The sequence below is a fragment of the Garra rufa genome, chromosome 2, assembly GCF_049309525.1.
Source record: "Garra rufa chromosome 2, GarRuf1.0, whole genome shotgun sequence".
NCBI lineage: Eukaryota > Metazoa > Chordata > Actinopteri > Cypriniformes > Cyprinidae > Garra > Garra rufa.
Window position 1 is genome coordinate 26,028,472 of NC_133362.1, and position 26,395 is coordinate 26,054,866.

At 35.9% G+C, this 26,395-nt stretch overlaps 1 protein-coding gene across 3 annotated transcripts in view; it reads left to right on the forward strand.

The window, feature by feature from the left end:
- The first annotated feature begins 4,568 nt into the window (after window positions 1–4,568).
- The window catches only part of phactr2 (phosphatase and actin regulator 2), a 39,450-nt gene continuing 17,623 nt past the window's right edge, over window positions 4,569–26,395 (forward strand). For 2 of the 3 annotated variants that reach the window (XM_073835040.1, XM_073835042.1), the window contains exons 1-2: window positions 12,812–13,074; window positions 26,072–26,239. In XM_073835040.1, coding sequence (XP_073691141.1) covers window positions 13,032–13,074; window positions 26,072–26,239 — 211 coding nt within the window. In that variant the 5' untranslated portion in view covers window positions 12,812–13,031. Of the gene's footprint in view, window positions 4,983–12,811; window positions 13,075–26,071; window positions 26,240–26,395 lie in introns of those variants that run through there. The other variant, XM_073835041.1, reaches the window with a different exon arrangement.

Consider the following 26,395-nt stretch of genomic DNA (forward strand, 5'->3'; position numbering starts at 1 on the left):
TCCAACACTGTTAATAAATCAGCATATTAGAATGATTTCTGAAGGATCGTGTGACACTGAAGACTGGAGTAATGATGCTGAAAATGTAGCTTTGTATCACAGGAATAAATTATGTTTTAAAATATATTCGCATTTGAAAACAGTTGTTTTAAATTGAAATAATATTTTACAATATGACACATTTTTCTGTATTTTTGATCAAATAAATGCAGCCTTGATGAGCATAAGGAATGTCTTAAAAACCATCAAAAATCTTACTGATCCCAAACTTTTGAGCGGCAGTGTACATTTTTAAATATATTCAGATAGAAAAGAGATATTTTAAATATCAAATAAATACAGCCTTGGTGAGCATAAAGAGACTTTTCTTTAAAAAAAATAGTACTGCATGTTCTTTGCTTTTTCAAAATACTAAAAAAAAAAAATATATATTATATATATATATATATATATATATATATATATATATATATATATATATAATATATATATAATATTAGTACATTCTGTTCAAAAGTTTGTAAATAAATCAACTTTTCTGCTCATCAAGGCTGCATTTATTTGATTAAAAATACAGAAAAAACAGTAATATTGTGAAATATTATTGCAATTTAAAATAGTGTTTTTCTATTTAAATATACTTTAAAATAGAATTTATTCCTGTGATGCAAAGCATCATTACTCCAGTCTTCAGTGTCACATGATCCTTCAGAAATCATTCTAATATGCTGATTTATTATCAGGGCTGGAAACAGTTGTGCTGTTAATATTTTTTTCTTGGAACCTGTGATACTTTTTTCAGGATTCTTTGATGAATAAAATGTTAAAAAGAATAGCATTTATTTAAAATATACAATATACACTACCGTTCAGTTTGGGGTCAGTCGTTTTTTCCTTTCTTTCTTTGTTTAAAAGAAATAATACTTTTATTTAGCAAGGAAACTGACAAGAAGTGATAGTAAAGACTAAAATTGTTAGAAAAGTTTATATTTTGAATAAAAACTGTTATTTTAACTTTTTATCAAAAAAATCCTGAATAAAGTATCACAGGTTCCAAAAAAATATTAAGCAGCAAAACTGTTTCCAACACTGATAATGAATCAGCATATCAGAATTGCATTACAAAAATAAATTATATTTTAAAGTATATTAAAACAGAAAACTGTTATGATGAGCATAAGATGCTTCTTTAAAAAAAAAATCTTACTGATCCCAAGTAAATAAATTGTATATTTATTATGTTATTTAATAGAAAAAAATACAGACAGCATAATAAATAGCCAAAGAATGTGCTGATTGTTATGTATACAGTATATCATATTCCAGTTTCTAGTAACCATCTTTAAATAAAAGTTTAACCAGAATTTAGACCTTTATCTGACAATGATGTACATGTAGAGGCTCTGTTTAGGTATCTGTAGTTCTCGTAGGGGCGTGAATGCACTTGCAAGGCCGCTATTCTTAGCATATCAGTGGTTCATGACAAGAGCCCTTTATGTCCACCGATCTGACTGTTCTCTTCTCTCGTTCTCCCATCCTCCTTTTCTTCTTCTTCATGTTCAGCTTGGTCTTTGGTAGGAGCGTGAAGCGGCTCTATGCGTCAGACAGTGTGGGCGTTCTCGGCAGACACACAAAGAGCACATGTAAAGATGGGCCATCATGCCTTTCATCTGTAATTGCTATGCTCTGTTGTATTTTTAGAGCTGAGAGGATGGCATCTGCATTTATTCAACATTTTAACGAAAGGGTGTTTATTTACCAATTTATGAGCATTTCAAGCTAAGACATGCCACATTATCCATGAGTCAAGCCACCAGCAGGACAATATCTCTGCATGGTTAGTAAAAAGCAATTATGCGTGGTATTGCTTGCATCATAATGTAACCTGACAGCTGTTATTTGTTGCTTTTATAGAGTGTAAATCAGTGACAGCGCTGTCTTCTGTTATTTGAAAGATTTGGATGTTTCCATCACACCGTGTGCTTTTCTTTCAGTACTGGTTAACTTAAATAGCAAAAGGTAACCTGACTTGGTTAAAATATTACAGTTCATATTTCACAATATCCCCCCCAAAAGCACACAAGACTATCTCTGTGTGTTGCTATGATCTTGTAACAGCTATAGTGCTGTTTCAACAACACAGGGAGCACTAATTAATTGCTCTCGGAAGTGCTGATTGGACTTTGACACCACTTTTTTTTTTTTAAACAAATATACCTATTGATGTGCTTCATGCTTCTTCTCCAATTATTTAGTAAGCTTCAACCCTGTCCCTCCACAGTCCACTTCAGACTTGCATTCCTTTTTGAGTGTAACGCCCACATCTCAAAATCCAATCAACGACTGATGGATAGAATCATGTTCCTGGAACTTTCTGCCCTACATTACTAGACCTAAACGTTTTGTATGTGTTAACATGAGCCTAGTGAGATAAAATCACTTACTAACTTTACTGTGCAAAATTTGGTGCACCAGTAAAAGCTTTTGCTGGTAACTTTTGCATAATGCTTACAATACCCAACAGCCTGCTGAAAGTGCATTACTGCAAATGCTCTGTGCTGACTGATTTTCTAGGTAAATGACAGCATGTCATAGTTGCTGTCGAATAAATCTTAAGGATGAAATAAGGTGTAATTTCTGCACAATTACTGTCAGCAAATGGATTTATAAAAAGTTCAAATGTCTTGCATATAGTTGTATTTGCATGTAATATTGAGATAAAAGAGAACTTTATCTAAGAAAAAAAAATTGCATGCATCATCTTAAACTCAAATAGAACCCAGAACATTCTGTTTAAGAAGTTTGAAGCTGCATTGAAACTGCAGTTTGGACATTCAAACCGTTGGCCACCATAGAAGTCCACTATATGGAGAAAAATCTTGGGATTTCCTCAAAAAACCTAATTTCTTTGCGACTGGAGAAAGAAATACATGAACATCTTGGATGACATTGGGGTGAGTAAATTATCAGGGATTTTGAATCCTGGAAGTGAACTAAACCTCTAAGCTAATCATTAACCCATCTGCAATACTATGTTTTAAACTGCAAAAAGAAAGTGGAAAGAGTGCAGTAGAATGCCTTTGCAGGCATTGCACACAGCCGAGTTAAGGCTGCTTTTTCCCTGCTCAAAATAAAAGACAATACTGCATAAAAGCCAGACTACAATATGCTGCTGTGATCCACCTCAGCCCTTAGTATCCAAGTATATACCTGTAATTGCTGTGTAAATGCATTTATTCCATTTCTGAGGAGCATTAACCTATGAATTGACTACTAATGCCACTTCAGAACTGCTTTTGTGGCACCTTGGCAGTGTAAATTTGACAACACCTCAGTGTTCACTTAAAGTGTCTTCATACAGCCAAGTTAATGCTGCTCTGTGCCTGCTTAAAATAAAGAGTAAACACGTAATTCTACATAAAAGCCAGACTAGATTATGCCTGCTCTAGTATCAGAGTATACAGTTGTGATAGCTGCATAAATGCATTCATGTCACCTCCGAGCTACATTAAGCAGTCTTAAAGGGCTAGTTCACCCAAAAATGACAATTCTGTCATTAATTACTCACCCGTATGTCGCTCCAAACCTATGAGACCTTTGTTCATCTTCAGAACACAAGTTAAAATATTTTTGATGAAATCTGTGAACTTTCTGAACCTGCATAGACAGCAACGCAACTGACACATTTGAGGCCCAGAAAGGTAGTAAGGACATCAATAAAATGTGACATCAGTGGTTTAACTGTATTTTATGAAGCTACGAGAATACTTTTTGTGCGCAAAGAAAACACAAATAACAAATTTCTTCTATCCTGTGTCAGTCTTCGTTGCGCGTTCACAACAGTACAATGCATGTGAAATTGTCGAATAAAGTAATTATTTTGTTTTCTTCACACACAAGAAGTATTCTCGAAGCTTCATAACATCACGGTTGAACCACTGATGTCACATGGACTATTTTAACAATGTCCTTACTACCTTTATGGGCCTTGAACGCGTCAGTTGCGTTGCTGTCTATGCAGGGTCAGAAAGCTCTTGAATTTCATTTTGTGTTCTGAAGATGAACAAAGGTCTTACGGGTTGGAACGTCATGAGGGTTAATGATAGAATTTTTATTTTTGGGTGAACTACCCCTTTAAAAGTCACATCAGAAGTGCTTCTGTGCCACCTTCGCCGTGTAAATTTGGAATTATACACTATCATCCCATAAACTCATGTGTCCTGAATAGTGCTTCTGCAGTTGACTGATGCTAAGAAAAAGTTTAGGTTCATGTGAACACTCAGCCTACAGGGGTGAGCTTTGAAAACCTACTCTCGAGCAGTGATTCATCCTCTCTGAACCTCAGCCAATTCTTGACGTCAGGTTGCAACACGAAAATAGATTTGCAAAAAATTGTTATAGATTTTCACCCACGAGTAACGCGCCCATCAAGCCCACTTGTGCGAGGCCCTGCCCGGCTTTGACCCCGGCGTGGCTTACTTTCCTTTGGAATGTAGCACATCTCACAGACCGGCAAGCACTTCACTTGTGTGCCTCAGCACGCAGCGTGTAAAACAACTTAACGCTGGCGATAAGACTAGAGTCATCTGTTTCAACGGGACGCAAGTAATGTAATGAAGGCTACAGAGCTGTCTCACGCTACATCAACTCACCCCTCCTCCTCAACACCAATCCCCGTAGCCAAAGGCGATAGCTGAAAGCCCCAGTGGACTGGGAGGTTCCACTTGATGGGCTCAGACTGGCTCAGTCAGCTCACTTTAATGGAGGTAATGGCTGTTTGTCATCCTCAAGCTTTCGCCGCTCTTCCTGCCGCGCACCACTGCAGAGAAGAAGGCTGCGAGAGCACCACAGGAAGTGAGGAGAGAGAGTGAGTGCGAGGCAGAGAGAGAGGGAATCAGAGAGAAAGAGTGAGAAAGGAAACTGAGGACCATCTCACTGGAGCAGTTGTTTTTTTTATATCCTTCCAGTCATGGAACATGCCTGTAAGTCTTCAACTTTTTGACACTTGTACATGCGTGTGTGTGTGTACGTAGATAGATAAAGTACTGAGTTCAGAAAGTTTATTAGGCTTTATTCTGATTAGGTTATTTGATAGTGTTTTAGTTTGAAGAAGAGTGTTAGATTGTCATGGTTTGTTGACACGTGCACTCTTGTACGCTCTTTAACGTGCCTCGCATTGTATTGATGTTTTCGTTATCGGCTCACATTCTGGGAATCCAGCTTGCGTGATGTTTAATCATTGAATAAACACACATAGGCTTAGCGCTGGTGCTGTATTACTGTCCTATTTTTGGTCCGTGTCATGAGATGTTCGATTGGATTTGCAATGGTTTTTGTGTGTCATAGTGTGGAAATGCTGCGAGTAGGTTCAGTCCTTCATTCTGTCAATTATTTTTTGGCAGCAAAGAGGAAATCTGACACAGATATCATTTGTTTGTGACTCTGTGTGTAGTAAATCTTACAGGAACTACGGTGTTACTTTGATTGTAACATCACAGGTGTCATATATATCAAAACAGAGCAAACACAAGATCTAAATGCTTTGATATCCTGTTTTCCTACCTGAAATACATTCTGAGGTATATGTATATGTGCGTGCTTGTGGCTCACACAAACTACACAGGGGAACCTCCCTCTGGATATTTTGCAAAGCAAATTCATATTTGTTTGGGAGTGGTTTGCAAAACCTTTCCGATTTGGGGTTTACATACAAGCAGGGTTATTCTTCCATACAGGAATGGAGATGTGGGTCATTCTGTGAAAAAGTTAGTCACAAAGTCACTGAATGGATCTGCTGTATCAGTGGAAATCCACAGGAAATGTAGTATATGCTGCTGTTATAATGAAAGAGGCATGTGACTAGCTGTTAATAATTGTTTAAATAAAATAGCTTTGAGTAAGTAAGTGTATATCCTTTTGTTTGCACTCCACATGCAACCTAAAAATTTAGAAATGCTGAAAATGGGTGTTCTTTCCTCATAAAAAGTTTCAAACCAAATATTAGTAGACTATTAAAAGGTGTTTTATTTTACATGGAGTGGGTCTGCTTATGGGGGCGGCCATATTGAAATCACATGAATACTACTCATGTTTTCTTCAGAAATGCCTGTTATTGGACACTTTTACTCACATAAATTAATAAGTTAATCATGACTGGTTGCAGGGAGTACAATGTAAGAACTTAAAAATTGATTTATAAAGTCCATACAGTCAAATCCTAAATTATTCAGACACCAGATATATATATATTTTTTAATAGTGGGTGAAGGACATTATAGTTCATTTATGCAAGTGAGGATAGCAAAATAAAGTAAACTGTGATATATTATACCCGAAAATAATTCATACAGTGGACTAACAGTAAATTTGATACAAATTTGGGACCAAAAATTATCAGACACTTTGACCTGACCATGTTTTGCTTAAGTGTTTTTTCTTTAATTGCTAATGCGACCTTTTTACACCACAGACTGAACAAAATTAAGCATTGTTTGGTAATTTGTCAACAAAGTGTTGATAGCTGTGTAAATATTGTCATACTAAGTTGTCTGAATTTTTGGTTGATTGTAATCTATACCTTTCTATCAAAGTGACCTGCTATTATTGATATTTTGGTCCCAAATTTGTATCAAATTTACTGTTAGTCCACTGTAGTATTAGTATTAGTAGTATTATATTTTCGGGTATAATATATCACAGTTTACTTTATTTTGCTATCCTCACTTGCATAAATGAACTATAATGTCCTTCACCCGCTAGTAAAAAAAATATCAAAAATGATATCTGATGTCTGAATAATTTTCGATGAATTTTTCTGACACAGTTTAACTCTGAGTTCTTGTCATATTTTATTACTAATTTCAGCTCTAGTGAATAAACTGTGGTAATATAAGAAATGTTGGTGTCTAAATAAATTTTGGTTTGACTGTTTTTATTATTTACTTCAGATTTCATCTTTTTAAGATATAAAATATTAAATGAAAAGATTTTTTCAAAATTACTTGACTTTGAAAAAATGACTTGTACAGTCAATTTGATTCCACTTAAAAGCAGGAACTAAACTTTTTATGTGATGCTACATTCATGCTGCTAGTTGTTAGTAAAAGTCCAAGATGATTGCTGTATCAGCCAGCGAAACATACTGTAAATGGCAGAGAAATTAACTAGTTTTACTTCAGTATGCATTAATATTTACAATATTTATTCATTTCCATTTACAAAATGCAAAAAGGAATAAAAAATTACAGCTTAGTCATTTGCATGTGCTTGTTTATGCCCTTTATAAAGTGGGCATGAATCAGTACACTTACCTCTGTATACAGTGTCCTGTCAAATAAATCTGAAGTAAATATGTGTTAAACTGAATGATATAGTGCTGCACCCCTTCATTAAACATTTCAAGTGTTTCCTTATGTTTTAGTGTCCTGGTAAAACCTTTTATCACTAGACTCCCTTCAGCAGTTGAACAGTGTTGGTCCTCCAATGTTGGGAGCATCACCAGCGTCTGTTTCCCTACTTAGTGAAACTTAATGCTCTCCACTCCCCCTGCGATGTACTATTATTAAATGTCCCAGATTTCCAAATAAGAGCCGTCCATGCTGGGGAAAAACACTTACAGGCAGGATGTCAAGTATTGATCGACAAGGTTTGCCATACCTTGTTGTTCTCCATCATTGGGTAAACGGCCCAACAGGAGCCAGTTGTCTACAAAAACATTTCCAGCTATACATCATCTGGTGGTTTGTGCAGGTCATATATTATATTTAGGTGATGCCTGTTTAACAAAACTGCTTATGTCTTATGCATCGCAGTTATAGAAATATGCACAAGACGATTATCTCCAAATCTCGCTTAAATTTGCAGAGTTGATTCTGCGGTTTAGATATTTGCATATCATGATGAAGTATCTTGCAAGAATCTTAACACGCTATAACTTTTTTTCTAAGTTTAGAGTTAATAAATAAACCATCTGTGCAGAGGAAAGAACTAAATGGCATCACTTAAACAATAATTAGCTGCTATTTTGTGCTGAGATTGGCAGTTAATAATTGATAAGCGTCGTTTCCAGCATTTAAGTTTTGGTCCTTGCACCCATTCAGAGTGAATTCCAGAAGCTTGAAGTGATCATTTTGATCAACACAATTTACCTTTAATAATATAAAAGGCAGAGACAGTGGTGGATGAGCTGATGAACGGTGTATTAAAGACATAGACATTCTGTAAACATTTGAGGCTTGTGTTTGTTTTGATGGGTTGCAAAGAGATCCGCTTTGCCGATATTAGCTGTATGCCATTACTGTCTTCCCATATGCACTTAGGCTGCACTCTAGAGCAAATGGACAGATTTTTCTCTCTTCACAAAGTCCAGACGTCCGTCTCTTGGGATATCGGACTACATTGGAATTCAGATTAACCTTCTCAAATGTTCTCAAAAGAGTTCAGGTAAAGCGTCTGTACGGCATGTGGACAAACAAATCGTGCCAGTAAGTGAATTCACTTCATTTGATTGAACAGATTTACTTGTTACAAGTTGGGATGAAAGTTCCTGGCATTCTGAGCGGCACTGGCAGTGGTTCACATTGTAAATGATCAAATAGCATCGCAATATGTGGAAAACATTCACAAGTCAGGTTGAAATGTGTGTCTGTGTGTGTGTGTGTGTGTGTGTGTGTTTTACCCAAATGAGACATTTGCATTCAGCCTGCATGCATTTGGTCAATAGATGGCAGCGTTCTCCTGGAATAGTGTCAGGATATGAGGAGGTGTGTTGTGATTTGGTGACTCACCATACGCCCCTTCTGTTTTTAAACCTGGGCTGAGGCCATAATCGATGCATGTCAGGAACTCATTATAGAATACTGTGATTCAGTTCTTTTGTATGCATACTAATGTAGCCATCTTGAATAGTTTTTCAGACATATTCTTTAGCATGGAGATATTCTTCACATTATTTCCAAGGTTATTAAGCGAAAAAATAAACAAGTTGTTTGGCACAATCACAATTTGTGTCTCTATATTAAGGTGTATTTCATGGAAAATCAAAGATGATCTTAAAATGAATTTGCCCTGATGACTGTTTTGTTTTGGCTGTGGATTCTGTCAAACCTATGTGTGTGTCAGTCTGTTGTGTTTAATATGTGTTATGTATGAAACTGGGTTATCAGAGTACTCTGATAGGTTCTCTGTCAGTGTTAACTGAACAGATGCAGACAGACCATGATATCAGACTGACATGCCACTCTGACCGCATACAGGCCATTCAGGGCTTCTGCTAACCCCAGCCAAAAATTACATAAATATATAAATATTTATATACAGAGTAAGACTTAGTACATAATAAGTTACATACACTACCAGTCAAAAGTTTTTTAATGTTTAAAGATTTTTAATGTTGTTAAAGAAGTCTCTTCTGCTTATCAAACCTGCAATTATTTAATCCAGAGTACAGCAAAAACAGAAAGAAAAAAAAATTCTAATATTCTGGTTTGCTGTTCAAAAACATTTATAATAATAATAATAATTATTATTATTATTATGTTGAAAACAGCTGAGTAGAATTTTCAGGTTTCTTGATGAATAGAAAGTTCGAAAGAAGAGCATTCATCTGAAATAGAATCTTTTGTAACATTATAAGTGTGTTTATCATCAAATTTGATCAATTTAAAGCATCCTTGCTAAATAAAAGTATTAATCTCTATATAATAATATATATTTTCTTTCCCAAATAGAGTACAATAAAAAGAATAAGAAGCTTTTGTACATATACATATACATATATACATATATAGCTTTTGAATGGTATAGTGTATAATGTTACAAAAGCTTCTTATTTCAGATAAATGTGGTTGAAGTCAATAGTTTACATACACCTCACACAATCTGCTAAATGTTAATTATTTTACCAAAATAAGAGGGATCATAGAAAATGCATGTTATTTTGTATTTACTACTGACCTGAATAAGATATTTCACATAAAATATGTTTACATATAGTCCACTAGAGAAAATAATAGTTAAATTTATAAAAATGACCCTGTTCAAAAGTTTACATACACTTGATTTTTAATACTGTTTGTTGCTTGAATGATCCACAGTTGTGTTTTTTTTTTTTTTTGCTTGTTTAGTGAAAGTTGTTTCTGAGTCCCTTGTTTGTGCTAAACGGTTAAACTGCCTGCTGTTCTTTAGAAAAATGCTTCAGGTCCCACACATTCTTTGGTTTTTCAGCATTTTTGTGTATTTGAACCCTTTCCAACAATGACAGTATGATTTTGAGATCTGTCTTTTCACACTAAGGACAACTGAGAGACTTATATGCAACTATTATAGAAGGTTCAAACGCTCACTGATGCTCCAGAAGGAGAAGTGATGCATTAAGAGCCAGGGGTGTAAACTTTTGAACAGAATGAAGATGTGTATATTTTTCTTATTTTGCCTAAATATCATATTTCTTTTCATTTAGTACTGCCTTCAGAAGATACTTGCATGTTTCCCAGATAACAAAACAAGTTAAATTTTCTCTGATCTTCAAATTCAAAAAGTTTCCAGCCCTAGTTCTTAATGCTTTATGTTTGTGAAAGTTTGTATGATCCCTCTTATTTTGGTAAAATAATTAAGATTTTGCAGATTTGCAGTAAACTTTTGACTTTAACTGTAAATGCAGGCTTGGTGAGTGGAAGAGAATTCTTTAAAAAGCATCTAAAAACTTTTGACTGGTAGTGTTTATACATTATAAATACTACATAGTAAGTTAGTAGCATTTTAATTTAGACTAAAGTTAGTTATTAATTATAATTTATTTATTTTAATACTTTTAGATCATCCTGGACGTTTGCTCAGGCTCCCTAGTGGGCCCCGATCCCCTGGTTGAGAAGCACTGCCCTGCTGAAAAAAACGGCTAAAACCAGCCTAGGGTGGTTAAGATGGTTTTAGCTGGTTTATGCTGGAAGTAGCTGGTTTTAGCTGGTTTCCCAGCCTGACCAACTAAGACCAGCCTGGCCAGGCTGGAAAAGTGGCCCAAACCCCTCTAAAACCAGCCTGCTGACTAGCTAAAACCAGGCTGGTTGACCAGCTAAAACCAGCCTAGGCTGGTTTTAGCTGTTTTTTTTTTTTTTCACCAGGCTGTATGTCTAGCTGTATGGAACAGTTAGCTCTCAGTAGCTCTGCAGTTTTTGGTTTCCCCTATTTGGGTTTGTGACCTTCATATTAAACCACCATATTAGGTCACCCCTCTTGAATAAAAAAAAAAAAAATAATTCCACGTGTTCAATTACAAAAACATAACAATAAAATGGGGCAAAGATTGCACAAACAAAGACTACACCAACAAATCACACGGTTTCCAGCTGCTTGTACTCAGGGCTGTGGTGTTATGATGGTAAGGAGGACCGTCAGGAAGAGGGGAAGGGGTGGAGAGCTCATACTTGATGAGAACATTCAGCTTAGCTGTGCTCAAAACAATAGCTCACATCTCTAGAGTAGACTTGTTTTTGTAAGGCTTCCTGCTCTGAATCCCACCCACTAATTCTGCTTTGGAAGAGGGGGTAGGTGGGGGGAGTGTGGGGCCTAAGACTGTGGGGCTTTTGGCCTCTTTTGGCGGAAGCAAAGCATTAGCCGCAAATAAACTTGAAGTTTATAGCAACGTTAGCATTTGGTGGTATAAAACTGTGTTTTTGTTTAAAAAAAATGCATGCTTATTCTCATGCGACTTAAAGGAGAAATGGAACCAGAGGTTGATGGTGTCATTTTGGCTTCCCTTTTTATGCTAAATAAATAAAGTGCTACCCTATCATAGAACACTGACATGCAGAAAAGTGTGCAGTATCATATAAGTGAGACTGGGGCTAGTTGGTACGTGAGAAGTTGTCATAAGGGCTGTGACTCAAAAGTGTGATTACACACGTGTGTTTTTGCTACCAGCGTTGGTTTCAAACACCTAAAAGGGTCAAACCTTGAAAATGGTCTTATTGTGAACAATAAAACCGCATTGACATTTACCCAGAGTCACTGAGGTTGAGCTGTTCTCAAGACAAGGGTATTTTTATTCAGATCAGGTTATATGCGACTCTGGACCACAAAACCAGTCTTAAGTAGTATTGGGTATATTTGTAGCAATAGCCAAAAATACATTGAATGCGTGAAAATTATCATTTTTTCTTTAATGCCAAAAATTATTAGGATATTAACTAAAGATCATGTTCCATTAAGATATTTTGTCGAATTTCCCTCCATAAATATTTCAAAACTTAATTTCTTATTAAGTTTTGTTATTTTATTATTTAAAATAAAAATAGCCTTTAGTATTTTAGTATTTTACAGGTTACCTTTGCTGTTTATTAAAATATTTAATGTTTTATATTTTTATAATTTAAATTTTGCTTTAAAATATTTGAAAGCCTATTTAATGGCCAGTTCTGGTGTGACAACGTGCCCCGCCACTGAGTAATCATGTCTTAAAATCATCAATAATGAACCATCTTTCGTTTTTATACATTATGTATGAAATTCTTATACAGCTTTATTGTTATACTCTCTTTGGTTACAACTCAGAGGAACTTTTACACTGTCAGCCTTCATCAGAAACTCTCAGCAACAGACATTTTCAACAGAACAAACCGTGTTTTAATTGTATTTTAACGTCATTTTAATGGAGTAAACCAGTGGAGTAAAAAATAGCACGGACACTCCTGATCTAGTATCTTCTAATGATGTCACTTTTGTCCAACACATTATTACCCACGTACATTTCCATGCTTTAAGCAGGGCTAAAGCAAGGAGGGGCTTGAAACTTCCTCCTTATGACCTCTGACTGCTTACAATCTGCAAAAAAGGAATGACAGGCATTTCAATCCGGAGACTCGGAGTTCGTTTGCGCGTCTTGCGAGTTTGCAAAGTATGGGAAAGCTCTTTTGAGAAGCAGATCTCAGAGTCGGAGGAGTGAAATGAATCTGCTGTTATGTCGATCGAGTGGGCTTTGTTGCACAAGTTCGTGGGGCGTCGTATGATTTTTGTTTAGCGGCCCATTGAAGATCGACATGGGCCAGACATCTGTCTCCAGCTTGTCTCAGAGAGCGAGCGGTAAGTGCCTGGAAGGGCTTGTTCTTCATTCAATGACCCGCTGTTGTGTTTACTCACCCACACCGCTATCTCAATAAACGCACAGGGAGGGAAGACGTGACTAGTTAGGTCTGTTTCCGCGGCAAACCAAGTTCATTATCAAGTCTGATTCTTGCACGTTGGCTTTCACGTAATCTAACTGTTACTGTTATCTAAGTGATGAGACGAGCTAAACTCTGCCAATATAATGCTCCAAGCAAACGCGTGGATTTTGGTTTGTCGCTTGCAGTGCAAACGATCAACAAGTGGGACTTTGTCAAGCGCATCTTTTGGCGAATTGAGGTGTTTGTGTTGATGGTTTAGTTAACAGTAACATCCTTACTTGAAAAGGACGAAAAAAACATAAATGTACTGGCTCGTGAATTCAGGAAATGATTGTTTCACTCTGTTCTTTTGCTCACATGTTGTTTGTCGTAATATATGCTGTCAAGGCGATGCGCTGTTAGAAATGTACTTCCTAATTCGTGTCAGAGTGCATAATGTAAAAATGTGAGTCGTTTTAACGGAAAACGCTACAGTTTAAACGTGTTACCTCGTTAACTGTAAGTTACCATACAGTTCTATTTGTATGAAAACAATACATGCACGTTTAGGCATGCAAAACATAATACAATAGGCTATTTTAAGTATAGGTTAACTATGTTATGGTGGACATTTATGTTAGAAAGGGACATTAAAGGAGTAGTTCATGTCTTTCTTCCTTCAGTCGTAAAGAAATGGTGTTTTTTGAGGAAAACATTTCAGGATTTCTCTCCATATAATGCACTTCTATGGTGCTCCAGAGTTTGAACTTCCAAAATGCAGTTTAAATGCAGCTTCAGAGGGCTCTTAATGATCCCAGCCGAGGAAGAAGGGTCTTATCTAGCGAAACGATGGGTTATTTTCTAAAAACATTTACAACTTATATAATTTTTAATCTCAAGCGCTCGTCTTGCCGAGCTAGACAAGATGAGCATTTAAGGCTAAAAAGTATATAAATTATAATTTTTATTTTTAGAAAATAACCGATCGTTTTGCTATATAAGACCCTTTTTTCCTCAGCTGTGATCTTTTGGAGCCATTTGAAGCCGCATTTTGTAAGTTCAAACTCAGGGGCGCCATAGAAGTTCATTATATGGAGAGAAATCCTGAAATGTCAAAAAGCACAATTTACTTACAACTGAAGAAAGAAAGACATGAACATCTTGGATGACAAGGGGGTGAGTGCGTTATCTGTAAATTTTTGTTCTGAAAGTGAACTACTCCTTTAACCATCATGCTTGTTTAGATTTTATTTAAAAATATAGATATGATAATTTTGGCAGGCTATTGCATTACTACTTTGTGTTTGTGTGAGTGACACTTTGCTAATTTGTTATTATTGGCTGCATTTGTTGGAAAGAACTTCATCATTGGCCTTCCATTGTTTTGCCACCTGTGTTGATACAGTTTACACAAACAATCAGATTTATGTATGTGTTTTAATAAACAGATATGCTTCATTCTGTAATGATAAAATCACTTTTTCATAGTAAAAAGTGATGAATGGAAGTTACTCCCTGCTAAAAAACATTTACAGAAATTCTAATCGTTTCCACTACAAATATTATTACAAACATAACAAACATCAACTTTTAACCATTAAAACCAATAAAAATGGTTTCATGTAATGTGTAAATTAGGATTTGTGGTTTTAACAAGCCACCAATAGAAGGTGACTAATTACCAGTAGAGACCAACTGACACCATTACAGTTTCCATTAAAACCAGTACAATTCTCATTATATCCAGTAAAACCATTTTTTTCAGCATGGCTCTATTTTTTTGTCATAGTGGAGTTATGTTATCATTATCAAAACCGAATTTAAAATAGCTGGTTTACTAGTTTTGATTTTATTTAATACAAGGCAAGCTCATGTTCAGTTATTCTGGAGGCTGTTGAGACTTAAGTGTTAATTTAAATTTTTTTTTTAAATGTAAGTGACAGAAATGTCTTAGTATGCGCTTCAATCACGTTTCAGTTGCTACAGTTGCAAGCAAGTGCTCCACAAAGCAGTGTTATTGTAATCTTAAGCTTCTTTCAGCACCGAATGTTGAATCACGAGCCACTACCTTCATTTCCCCATAATTTCCATTATTGCCAGAGTGCTGTGATTATAAAATCTTCTGTTGCTATCAGTTTACTAGCTCTCGAAGGAAGGTTGTTTAGATGTTACTGTGTCCTCATGAACAGCATGCTTATGCTTTAAATAAGACTGAATCATGTTTTAAATAGTTTTGATTTTGTTTGAAATGTATAGCAACTGATGAATGAAAAGAAACGATCGTATGACACAGAATGATCTCTACCTCTATTAATTAGATCCACAAATAATCAGAATTGTTTTTGTCTTGGGTCTTTCGTTTTTTTCTGAATCATTTTAAAGGAAAGTCCATTGCAAACATAGGCATTTCCTTTCTGTAAATAGAGGAACAAAGTGTTGTCTGAAATTGGCCTATTGTTTTTTCATTGGTATTATAAGGAACTGAGGCTGTGGGATTAGCCTATGCTGCAAGCAGTTGTTAATACAAAGCTAGGTTTAGAATTTGTTATAGGCTTAATGTACTTACCGGATGTCAAAAAAAGTAAAAAAAAAAAAAGAAAAAAAAACAGGCTACACTCAGTCTATGAGTAAATTTAAAGCGGTAGTAATTGACGACTGTAACACGTTCAGAACTCTCGGTTCTCAGAACTCTTAGCTCATTTTTTGATTTGCTCATTACAGAATTTTAGGCTTAAAGCATTGAGATAATGAACTAAATCTCTACAGCTGCTTTGTCTTTATATTTAGAAGCATAAGGCAAGTCAAATGTGTGATTGTACTGTACAAAATACGCTGTCAGCGATGAGCTGCACTGTGATATAACTCCCGTGAACAATTTAACCCTTAAGCTCACATGCTTCCTTTTGAATCCTTGGAGGTTTGAATAAATGGTGCCTTTTATTTTCTGGTCATCATGATTATTGGTTTCGTGCATTTTCAGTGGCCCTCCCTTTATAAGAGGAAGTGAGCAATTTAGTCAACCGTGTGATATAAAACATAGTATTTGCAGCAATTTTATTTTGTTTTGCCATAATTTAGATGGCTACATCTTTTGGGCCTTTTGCTGATATGCAGTATATCTTATTTATTTGCTTGTTTTATTCAAGCCAGCCATTTTAGCGTAATATAAGACAGTTATCGTAAAATTGCCTTTTTGTCTGATGCAATTTGAAGTTGTAGTGGAGTGGAGATTGTATCAGTTCTCAGTTTTTTCTTTCATTTTTTGACAACTGATTCTCAGAATGAATTGAACTTAACGTTGTTTCAAACCCGTAAGACCTTTGTTAATCTTCACAGCACAAATTATAATATTTTTGATGAAATCCGAGAGCCTTCTGATCCTGCATAGACAGCAATGCAACAAACACTTTCAAGGCCTAGAAAAGTAGCAAGGACATCTTTAAAATAGTCCATGTGACATCAGTCCTTCAACTGTGATGTAATGAAGCTACAAGAATACTTCTTGTGAACAAAGAAAACAAAAATAAGGACTTTAAGGGTGTGTTCACACTTGTCATGTTTGGTTTGATTAAAACAAACTCTGGTGCGATTGCTCTGTTACTACGGTTCATTTGAGTAAGTGTGAACGCTGCCATCCAAACCCAAGTGGACCAAGGCCGCAGAAAAAGATGGGTCTCGGTCTACTTCCAAACGAACTCTGGTGTGGTTCGATTGAAATATGAACACGACATAGACTAAATACTTCTAAATTAACTAAAAACAGGAAGTAATGACAAGATGCAACATGATTTCACGAAGGTAACAAGCAGTGTATCCAAAACAAAATGAGCAGAGGGCAAACGTGGAGCAACTCAGTTTGCAGGTGGTAATAATTAAAATCATATACACAAGCAATAAGCGTGCTTAGTCCAGCAGACGGCATTATGTGTAGGGCTGCAACTAACGATTATTTTAATAATCGATTAATCTGTCGATTATTTTTTCGATTAATCGATGAATCGGATAAAAAAAAAAACAAGGGATTTACAACCCTTTATTCAAAAACAGAACTAAAATCTTTAGAAAGTGCACGAACATGTTGCTCCTTGAACTGTTATAATAATAATAATAAAATAAAAATGGACTAACACAAAAAACATACACATGTATGCTTTACATCTGCCAAATATATAGACTAAATAAACTAAAATTACTATCCGTCAAGACAGCGGCTTGCTGTGGTTTACATGCTGCATGGTTGGCATTTCCCATCAAGAAGCCTCTCAAATTAAATTCCTCAGTGCGCATTAAAAAAGTCATGTGACTTTGCACGCTGGAACGGGATAACTTGACTAACTTTCTGCTACATTCATTCTGCCATGGCGGTGTTTAGTGTCCTGCCATCAGCAGCGACCAGCTGGAAGAGTTCCGCATTCAAATGCACGCAAAACTGGCCTCAAAGCCCCAGCAAAAGTAATTACCATGAATGAGTCAAGGCAAAAATTAAGAAAATATTCGAATTACTTATTAATAAACTAGTATTTTCTGATTCAGTGTTGCAAAGATGAAATTGAAGATCCTGCCATCTGCTCATTAATGCCTAATGCATCTTTATGGATTAGCTAATGAAAGAGTTTTGTTTTCGATTTTAATTATTTCGTTTTATAGTAAAATAATAATTTAAAGCTTTCTATAGATATTGTGTTTGTGAGGCAATTACCTGGGTTTCGGTTAATTATTGTGAAGCGCTCCTGTTTAAACCAAAGATATCAAGCGTATTCTGTTTGTTTTCTTTAAGAGCACATTTTGTTGATACTGTTAGTACACACAAACTAAGGTAGACCCTTTACAGTTCCGGCCCGGGTGGTAAATTACTCTTACCTTTATGAGCAAAAAAAGAAATTCCACATTTCACTGGTGTCTCCATGCCCTGCAAAGCGCGCTTCTCTCCGCACAAACTTTGGAATTATCTTGATTGAATGATTAAACTAATATTGTGATATGTTTTAAGTTTTTTATATCAATGGATTTTAATTTAAATCGCGATGAATTAAGCAGGCTTTAGATCTGTCTGCCGCTGTTTGCTAGGTATAACTTTAAAAAACAAAAACTTGAATTTAACAAACAAAAAGTGTTCCAAATATATCTCTAAATTAACTTTATAAACTAAAGGAACGAAAATAAATGTAATCACTTTGCTATTAAAAACAGGAGCTGTGTAATGAGGAAGAGAAAGAGAAAAAAAGACAGTCGGACTGGAAATTCAGTCGCCAAAAATTGATGAGCTGTCGGAAATTTTTACAAGGAATGTTTGTTTAATAGCCTATTTAATACTCTTAGGCTACTTTCTTAATTAAATATATTATTTCTTTGATTTATTTTAGCGTTTTTAGGCTGCTTGTTTGCTGACTGATGTGTAGGCTATATATAAAAAAACAACGTGCCACCGTCACAGCCCTATTCAAAACTGAGACGATTTCACCTCAGCAGAGCTCCTCTTTCTCCTCACGGTTGTGGTATGTTTTCGACACATTATACAGACAGACAGTGTTACAAAAACTATAGAAGTAGTTTTCTCCATCTCCACTATCCAACGACCCGTACAGCAGCTGTTTTGCGATCGAGCATTGGCTGCTGTGAAAGTACGCTAGCCAAAGTAGGCTTAAATATCAAACATGTTTGATATAAATCGGGGCAGCATAGGCCTATATATATAATGTAGAAACGGCGCTTTATGCTCAAATGTTCCAGTTTTGCGCATAAGTTAAATTCGCATTTTTGGATGGAAACACAGCTTATGAGGTGCCGAACTCTGCTGGCATCAGTGCGGGAGAGAGACCGAATGTGTCCACTCCGCTCTGCGCTCAATTTTTTTTAAATATATATAATAACAACCAAATGTCTCTGCGTCGCGCGACACAACGAATCGATTATGAAATTCGTTGCCAACGCTTTTAGTAATCGATTTTTATCGATTTTATCGATTCGTTGTTGCAGCCCTAATTATGTGTATTCGACTTTGGTGAACATACCATTTCCTTTTGTTTGGAGTGTTCGGTGAGTTTCGTCATGAAATGTACATCATTCAACCTGACCAGTCAATTTATCACTATGCCTTTTGGTTCAGTATTTTTAGGTTCGCTGTCAAAAATGCCAGTGTGAACGCTAAACGGACCAGAACCAAATCATTTTCCTTTTTGGTTCGGACTAAATGAACCAAACAAACCAAACTGTGTGAACGTCAAAGACTAAAACACTTGTTGAATAAAGCCATTATTTTAGTTTTCTTTGGGCCCAAATTATTCTCATACCTTCACCACCCATGTCCTGAACCAGTCATGTCACATGGATTATTTTAACAATGTCATTACTGCCTTTCTGGGCCTTAAATGTGTCAGTTGTGTTGCTGTCTATGCTCTCGGAAAGTCAGAAAGCTCTCGGATTTCATCAAAAATATCTTAATTTGTGTTTTGAAGATGAACAAAGGTCCTAAAGGTTTGGAACGACACAAGGGCGAGTAATTAATGACAGAATTTGAATTTTTGGGTGAACTATCCATTTAAAAACTCCATTTAAGTTAAAATTTTAACCTGTCTGTTGAATTCATGCCACTATAAAGTGCATAAAGGATCAAATTGGCATCATGTACAGTATTTCAACAGTTTGCTGTAGTGTTGGGCAATATGCTCAATTTTCAAATCGTCCTATCGTCAGCCTGTGAGATCGCTGATACACGATACTATAGTGCTAATTTATTTAATAATATGTCAATATGTCAATATGTAATAAATTCCTTATTCGTTTTGTAAGGGTAGTGCTTGTTACTTGTGACACAGTTGTGCACGTACAGAGCACTGACGGTAGTTTACTTTCGGTTTCATTCTCTGCTATCTTCAGGGAGCGGTAAATGTGCGTGCCTAAATGTAAATGAATGTATCTTTCTTTTCCCGTCATATTGCGATAATGTTACCGCTGTATGTCTGATCTTTGTCATCAGTTCATGTTGTAGTTCAGTTCATATTGATTGTGGAGAAGCGATGTGCGTGTAATTCGCATGCATATGTTTAGCGCCACTTTAACGCATCGTAATTCTAGTTAACGCATACAGATGTTACTGAGGTGAATGTTTATGTTTACTATATACAGACGGATTCTCATATATCGCATTTAATTCAGCCTAAACTACATTTTACTACCTCTGTTATCCAATGACTGTCTACACTTAAGTCAACACTTAATCTATGTACACTGTATGATAAATAAATCTCTTACCCATTTTCACTGCACACATCTGCGGCGAGACGTGGCCACTCTATGCTTGTGTTTATACCGCGGCAAGTTTCTGAGGCATCCTAGAACCGACTCTCCACGCTGCATTGCTAAAGAAAGGTGCCTTTTTGACGCATAATAATAATCGTCTTACCATCGTCAAAGGCATCAGCAACAGGCGATATCTCTGACTATCGTCGATACACGATACTATTGTCTATCGGCACAACCCTAGTTTGCTGTAGCTTTACTTTTACTCTGCAGCATCTACACTTGTTTATCTGTGCTCTTCAGATGAATTATACAGTGTCCTCATTGTTTTAAATGTGCTTGATCCTCTGAGGTTTGATCTCGGGGACGGTGCTCATCACTGGGAGTTCTAGGTGTAACATTTTCTATTAATAATCCAATCAGAGGCCTACTGCCTGTTGACAGGCCAATGAAATCTAGGGTCAGTGGCTCCTTGGGGAGAATTGATTAGTGAAGAGGCGCTTTGGCATCCTCATGATGGTGGTGGAAAGACCACGGACATGTCGTCTGGCACATTCCTGTCACATGTGTCCGCTAATGAAATCCTTCAGTGCAGTGTGAAAAACAGGCTTCATGTTTGGGTTTCACACATTTCTGTGCGAAAAATATCCTGTTTGCTGGTCAGTTTTTGGACTCCTAGAGTCGTGATGCATGTGGAAGCAATGTGCGTTTGGCAGCACATTTCATTCTCTTGCACTGTACTAGGGCTGTGCAATATGGACAAAATAATCATGTTGCGATTTTTTGAACAAATATTGCGATTGCGATTTTATTTGCGATTTTTTTTTTTTTTTTTTTTTTTTGCTTTTTCAAACAAGCTACATACATACATTCTAAATGTATTCAGTGCACAAGAAGTGCATAACAAAACATTTTACCATGAAATAACATAGTATTAAGTTTAATAAACAAAACTGTAGTAAAATTGTCTTTACAACAGACAACATAAAATAAATAAGCCATTTTACTTTTTTCCCCCGGTACTTTAGCCTACTTTGTGCAATAACGAATACATTCACTTCATTGGAAAAATAAGTCCAAAACTCTATTTTAACATTTTGAGGGTTCAAAAAACTTTTGCTTTTAATTGTTATGTGTTTTAGTTTTTCTGATAATGAAAAAGCATAAACATTTATTTATTTTTAATCAAATGAAAAATAAATCCTTTTAATTTTTGTCAAACAAACAGAAATTTACTGTTAAAATCAATGCATGGAAGAAAAATTATATTCAGTTTAAAACGTTTAAATAATAATTAAGTGGTTAATCTTGTTGTAATATATTTTTTTTAATCATATATATTTTTATGTAAATTATTTAAATAGGAATATATAAACACCTACATTATACTGTACAAAAGTAATACAGGACTAATATTGTTCTATTACATGTTAAACCGTACTTTTATTTTGACAGGTTGCAGTGAAGTTCCTGTGTGTATATGATGCTAGTTTTCTCAAATGAAACGGTAAAAGTGAAACTCACAGCAGCGATTTGGCGATTGAGTTTATCTGTTCATGTGAGATGCAAATGCCAAAAATTAGCGGGAGCATCACGTGTGCTTCAGTGTGCGTGTAGTAAAGAAATAAAAACGCGTCCATTCATACATGCAGAAGCAAACGGAACATGCAGGATTCATATTAAAACGGTCTTTTTGCATTTCAGTTTTCACAGACACTAGTCCATATCGCGATTTGAATTAAGTGACAGACCAACTTTTGATTTATGAATCCAAAAATCGACGAATTACGTGGCATTCCGCGCTATAGTAAATTAGGTTTTTATGAATGGAGTCCGCGATCCAGTCCGTGTTTTCTTGGAGGAGACATTGTAATTACGCGACCATGAAGAGACAGAAATGACATGCCTTCGTGTAAATAAGATAAATAACATAAGGCAATTTAGTTTGTTTAATAAAAGAACTATGTATGGACCTGTTCTATAGGAAAGATAACCTTAAAGGACTTCTATTGTGATCTGGCGCTATATCGAAAATAAAATGAACTTGACGTTCAAGGGGGCGGGGGTGCTGTTGGGGGGATAGATAAAATCGCAGCCTTGTGCGGTTTAGAAATCGCATGTGCTTAAATCGCGATTTTTTTGCGATTGCGATTAATTGCACAGCCCTACACTGTACACTGTGGTGTATTGAAGCATGGCAGAAGTGTACATTTTTTAAGCTTCCAAAATAGAGTTTTCATTTTTCTTATAACCTTTTTCAACTATAAAGAACCTTTTGTGCAATAAAAAGGTTCCATTGATGTTAAAGGTTCTGATGCCAATAAACAACCTTGATTATTAACAGTCTAGTTTTGAAGCTTGAGCCTATTTTTGCTGCATGTCATGAGGTAAATGTTTCTGTGTTTCCATTTAACAACACAGTCTTTTGATTATTTGCTTTAGGCTCTTATGAAACAACATTAAATAATGGAGTGAACCACTTAAAACATTGTAAGTGTGTGGGAACATTTTGTGTGACGATTTTGAGAAATGACAGTTGTGAAAAGTGAGACCTAAGTTTGTCTCTCATTTTGTTTCTAAGTTAGTTGGCCTGTGTTTTGACAGTATAATCAGAAACAAGTGATAAAATCTCATAGTTGAAATGCAAGAGTCAGGAAGTTCCTGTCTCCTGAGCATCTGAAGAGATGGTTCTCGAAAAATAAAAAGTTACTCATCTTCACGTCAGGATTTACTATTTTTACTCAGTAATTGCTCATAAAATTCACAAAAAAATTACTAAGAAATGGCAAGTGACACATTGAATTAATAATGAAATTTAAAGTAGAAACCTTGCAGTACGTGTAAAACATACAGCAATAATCTTTGTTTTATTGACAGTGGTGTATGACTGACTTTCTTCTGTGGAACATAAAAGTAGATATTTTAAGAAATGTTGAGGTCCTAACAACATTGGACTCCATTGGCTTTCAATGTATGGAAAAAAAGGCCAAAATATTCTTTCAGAACATTCATTTTTTTAACTGTCCTTTAAAGGACTGTTATTTTTATAGATGTCTTTAATAGGGCAGGTCTCATAACAATGACCCGTGCACACACTGACCCAGGTCTCTGCTGTAATTCTGCAGAGAACAATGTAAGTGTGTGTGCATTTTCTACAAATGATAAATGGTGTCACCGCTTTGCAGCCTGACTCTTTGTTTATTGTTCTCAGTTCTTTGATGTCGTTTAGGCGTGTGGAAATGCTTCTGTGATCGTTTTACACTTCATCTGCCGAGGTGTGCTTGTGCCTGTGACATTAGGTCTGCTGTTCTGTTGCATTACGTTTGATGAACGGGTTTAATATCTTCTTGCGTAGGCCATGTGGAAAAGCTGCAACTATCTGTCAGAGTCTATTCTTTTTTGCAAGCTAAGAAGAAATATGTAGGCGAGGGGGTAGAGTGGAAGAGAGTTCAATTCTTGGCCGAATCACAAACCTTAAACATAAAGTGAACATCTAACGTCTAAAATAATCAATCGGTTGGTTGTGTGATTAAGGGTCTCGGTTGACTCATTTTGCTTATGCTTGTAGCTGACACCTTTTACGAACACTTTCTTGTCTTCTATTCCTCTTGTAAAGATTAAGAAGCACAAATCCCAACATTTTGAACATTTACATATATAAACTATTGGTTATTGTAGGAAAAAAAGATCTAATAAAAATATATGATGGTGTTTTAGTTTATGGAAAATTGATGTTTATCTGTAACTACAAACCAACATACTACATTTACTGTAAATATATTGCAACACTCTTAGCCATCCATCCAAACTTTTGGTAACAGAGTTGCAGTATGTACTGTATGCACTATGCAGTATTTCCACATACATGTACAGCAGTGGTGTGGGGTGGTGTTCTGAAATGAAAAGGTAAAGTCCTCAAAGTTCTATTTTATATTTTTACATTAACAATGTAATCAGTATTCTATTTATTAAAACCAAGTATCCAATCTCATCAAGTTAAGTGTTTTTGAGCATTTTACATTTATTCCAAAATAATAACTCAAGGCAAAAACAATTTAATTGATCATCAGTCATCAAAGCTTGGTAAATATTGGTCAGACACAGAGATTTACTTTAAGTTTTACCAAGCTAATTACCTGCTAAAAACACCCACAGATCATGTTTTCATGTCGTTTTAAGTCTTATTTTGGAGTAACAAAGTGGCTATATCTAAAAGTGCAAGTTGTTTACTTACTTTTTAAATTTTGTCTTCCCATTAACACCATTATATTGTTCATTCAGACTGATTCGCTCACACGGCTCACACACACAAGAGGTGTGATTTATCGCATGAACCAATCACAGCCTAACATAACCAGTAGGGATGGGACGATAAATCATTGCAACGCAAATCGAGAAATGATTTAGCATCAATTCTGTGATTTTCCAAACACATCAAGATTCTTTCTCAAATTGGTTCCGAGTTTACTTTAGAACAGCAGATGGCACTGCTTGCTTTAGAAACAGCCGCGCTCTGCTTGTTTCCAAATCCTTACACGCACTTGGACCTAAAATAACCACACAATTCATGCAATTCAAAAAGGTTGAAGCGAATTACAAGGGTGTTCACAGTGGGCTGTGTTTACATTAATCTTGTGTCAAAAAAGCATTCTAAGCCGAGGTGAAATTACATGACTCGTGCTCTTTAGCACTCTTCTTCGTGAGCGTGTGGGTGTGCGGATAAAAACTAGATTAGAGCACCATCTGCTGTTAAAATCTAAGCTCAGAATCGATTCGGAAGGGAAACGCAGTGCATTCGGAAGATCTCAGAATCGATCCACAAATCAATTAATTGTCCCATTCCTAATAACCAGTCATATCTAATCATATCACGATGAAGGCATTGCCTCCTCTCATGTGACTTTCCCCCGTTCATTCTCAATTACCCCCCACCAATCTCTCTGCATGATTTAGGAGGGTCTGTTAAAACACAATGGGCTCAGGGGAGGCAAGAGAGATGTGGACTTTCACTGTAACGTTAACTGCTGGTATCGCTGTTGTACAATTTTTCTTAAGAAAAACGAGTGATTTATACACATTTTTATGTAATATTGGTGTTGTATTGTTGTTGTACTATGTATATTTTTCTCATCCAATATTTCGTGGAGACATTGCCTCCCTTGGCTGCTTGGAGGAAATGTCCCTGATGTACAGTACACTACTGATCTGTTACACTACCGGTCTCTTTTGCTCACCAAGGCTGCATTTATTTGATAAACAATACAGTAAAACCACTAATATTGTTAAATACATTTAAAACTACTATTTACTGTTTATTTGACTGTTTTAAAATGTCATTTTTAAATTCTTTAGTGAATAGAAAGTTCCAAAGAACTGAATTTATTTAAAACTTAATGTCTCCTTGCTGAATAAAATTATTAAATAAAACTTTTGATCAGTGACCTGAGGTTGGAGTTTAACATTTTCTGAGCTTGAGGCTCTTACATACCCTGTTTTAGTATGTTGTTTGTGGAAAGAGACAGCTAGTTGTTCTTGTTGCTTAAGGGTGCCCTAATGTCTCTTGTTATGGTCAGAAACATTCATTCACACAAGTATTTCCTGTTATAAAGACCAGTTGGCTGTCATCCATTGTTTAGGGGTCAGCTTTTTTTAATCAGTCCATTCAAAATTGTGTTCTTGCTGTGATTCACTTTTAGTGGAGGGACTGGAAAAATCTTCTCTGGCCAACTGTGATGTGGTGGTGGGAAGCTCGCAGTCTCCTCAGCTGAAAGGAAAGGGGAAGCTCTCTTCTCTGGGCAAGATCTTTAAACCTTGGAAATGGAGGAAGAAGAGAACCAGTGATAAGTTCCAGGACCTTTCCAAAGGTATATCCCCATTTAATAATAGCATTTAGCTTGAATGTTTATGCTTGAAACAACTGTGTATGTATATTTAGAATGTAGTCTTGATACCCTCTTTCTTGATGCTCCCTCACAATTTTATGAAAGTTACATCATCCAGTATGACATTCAGTTGGTGAT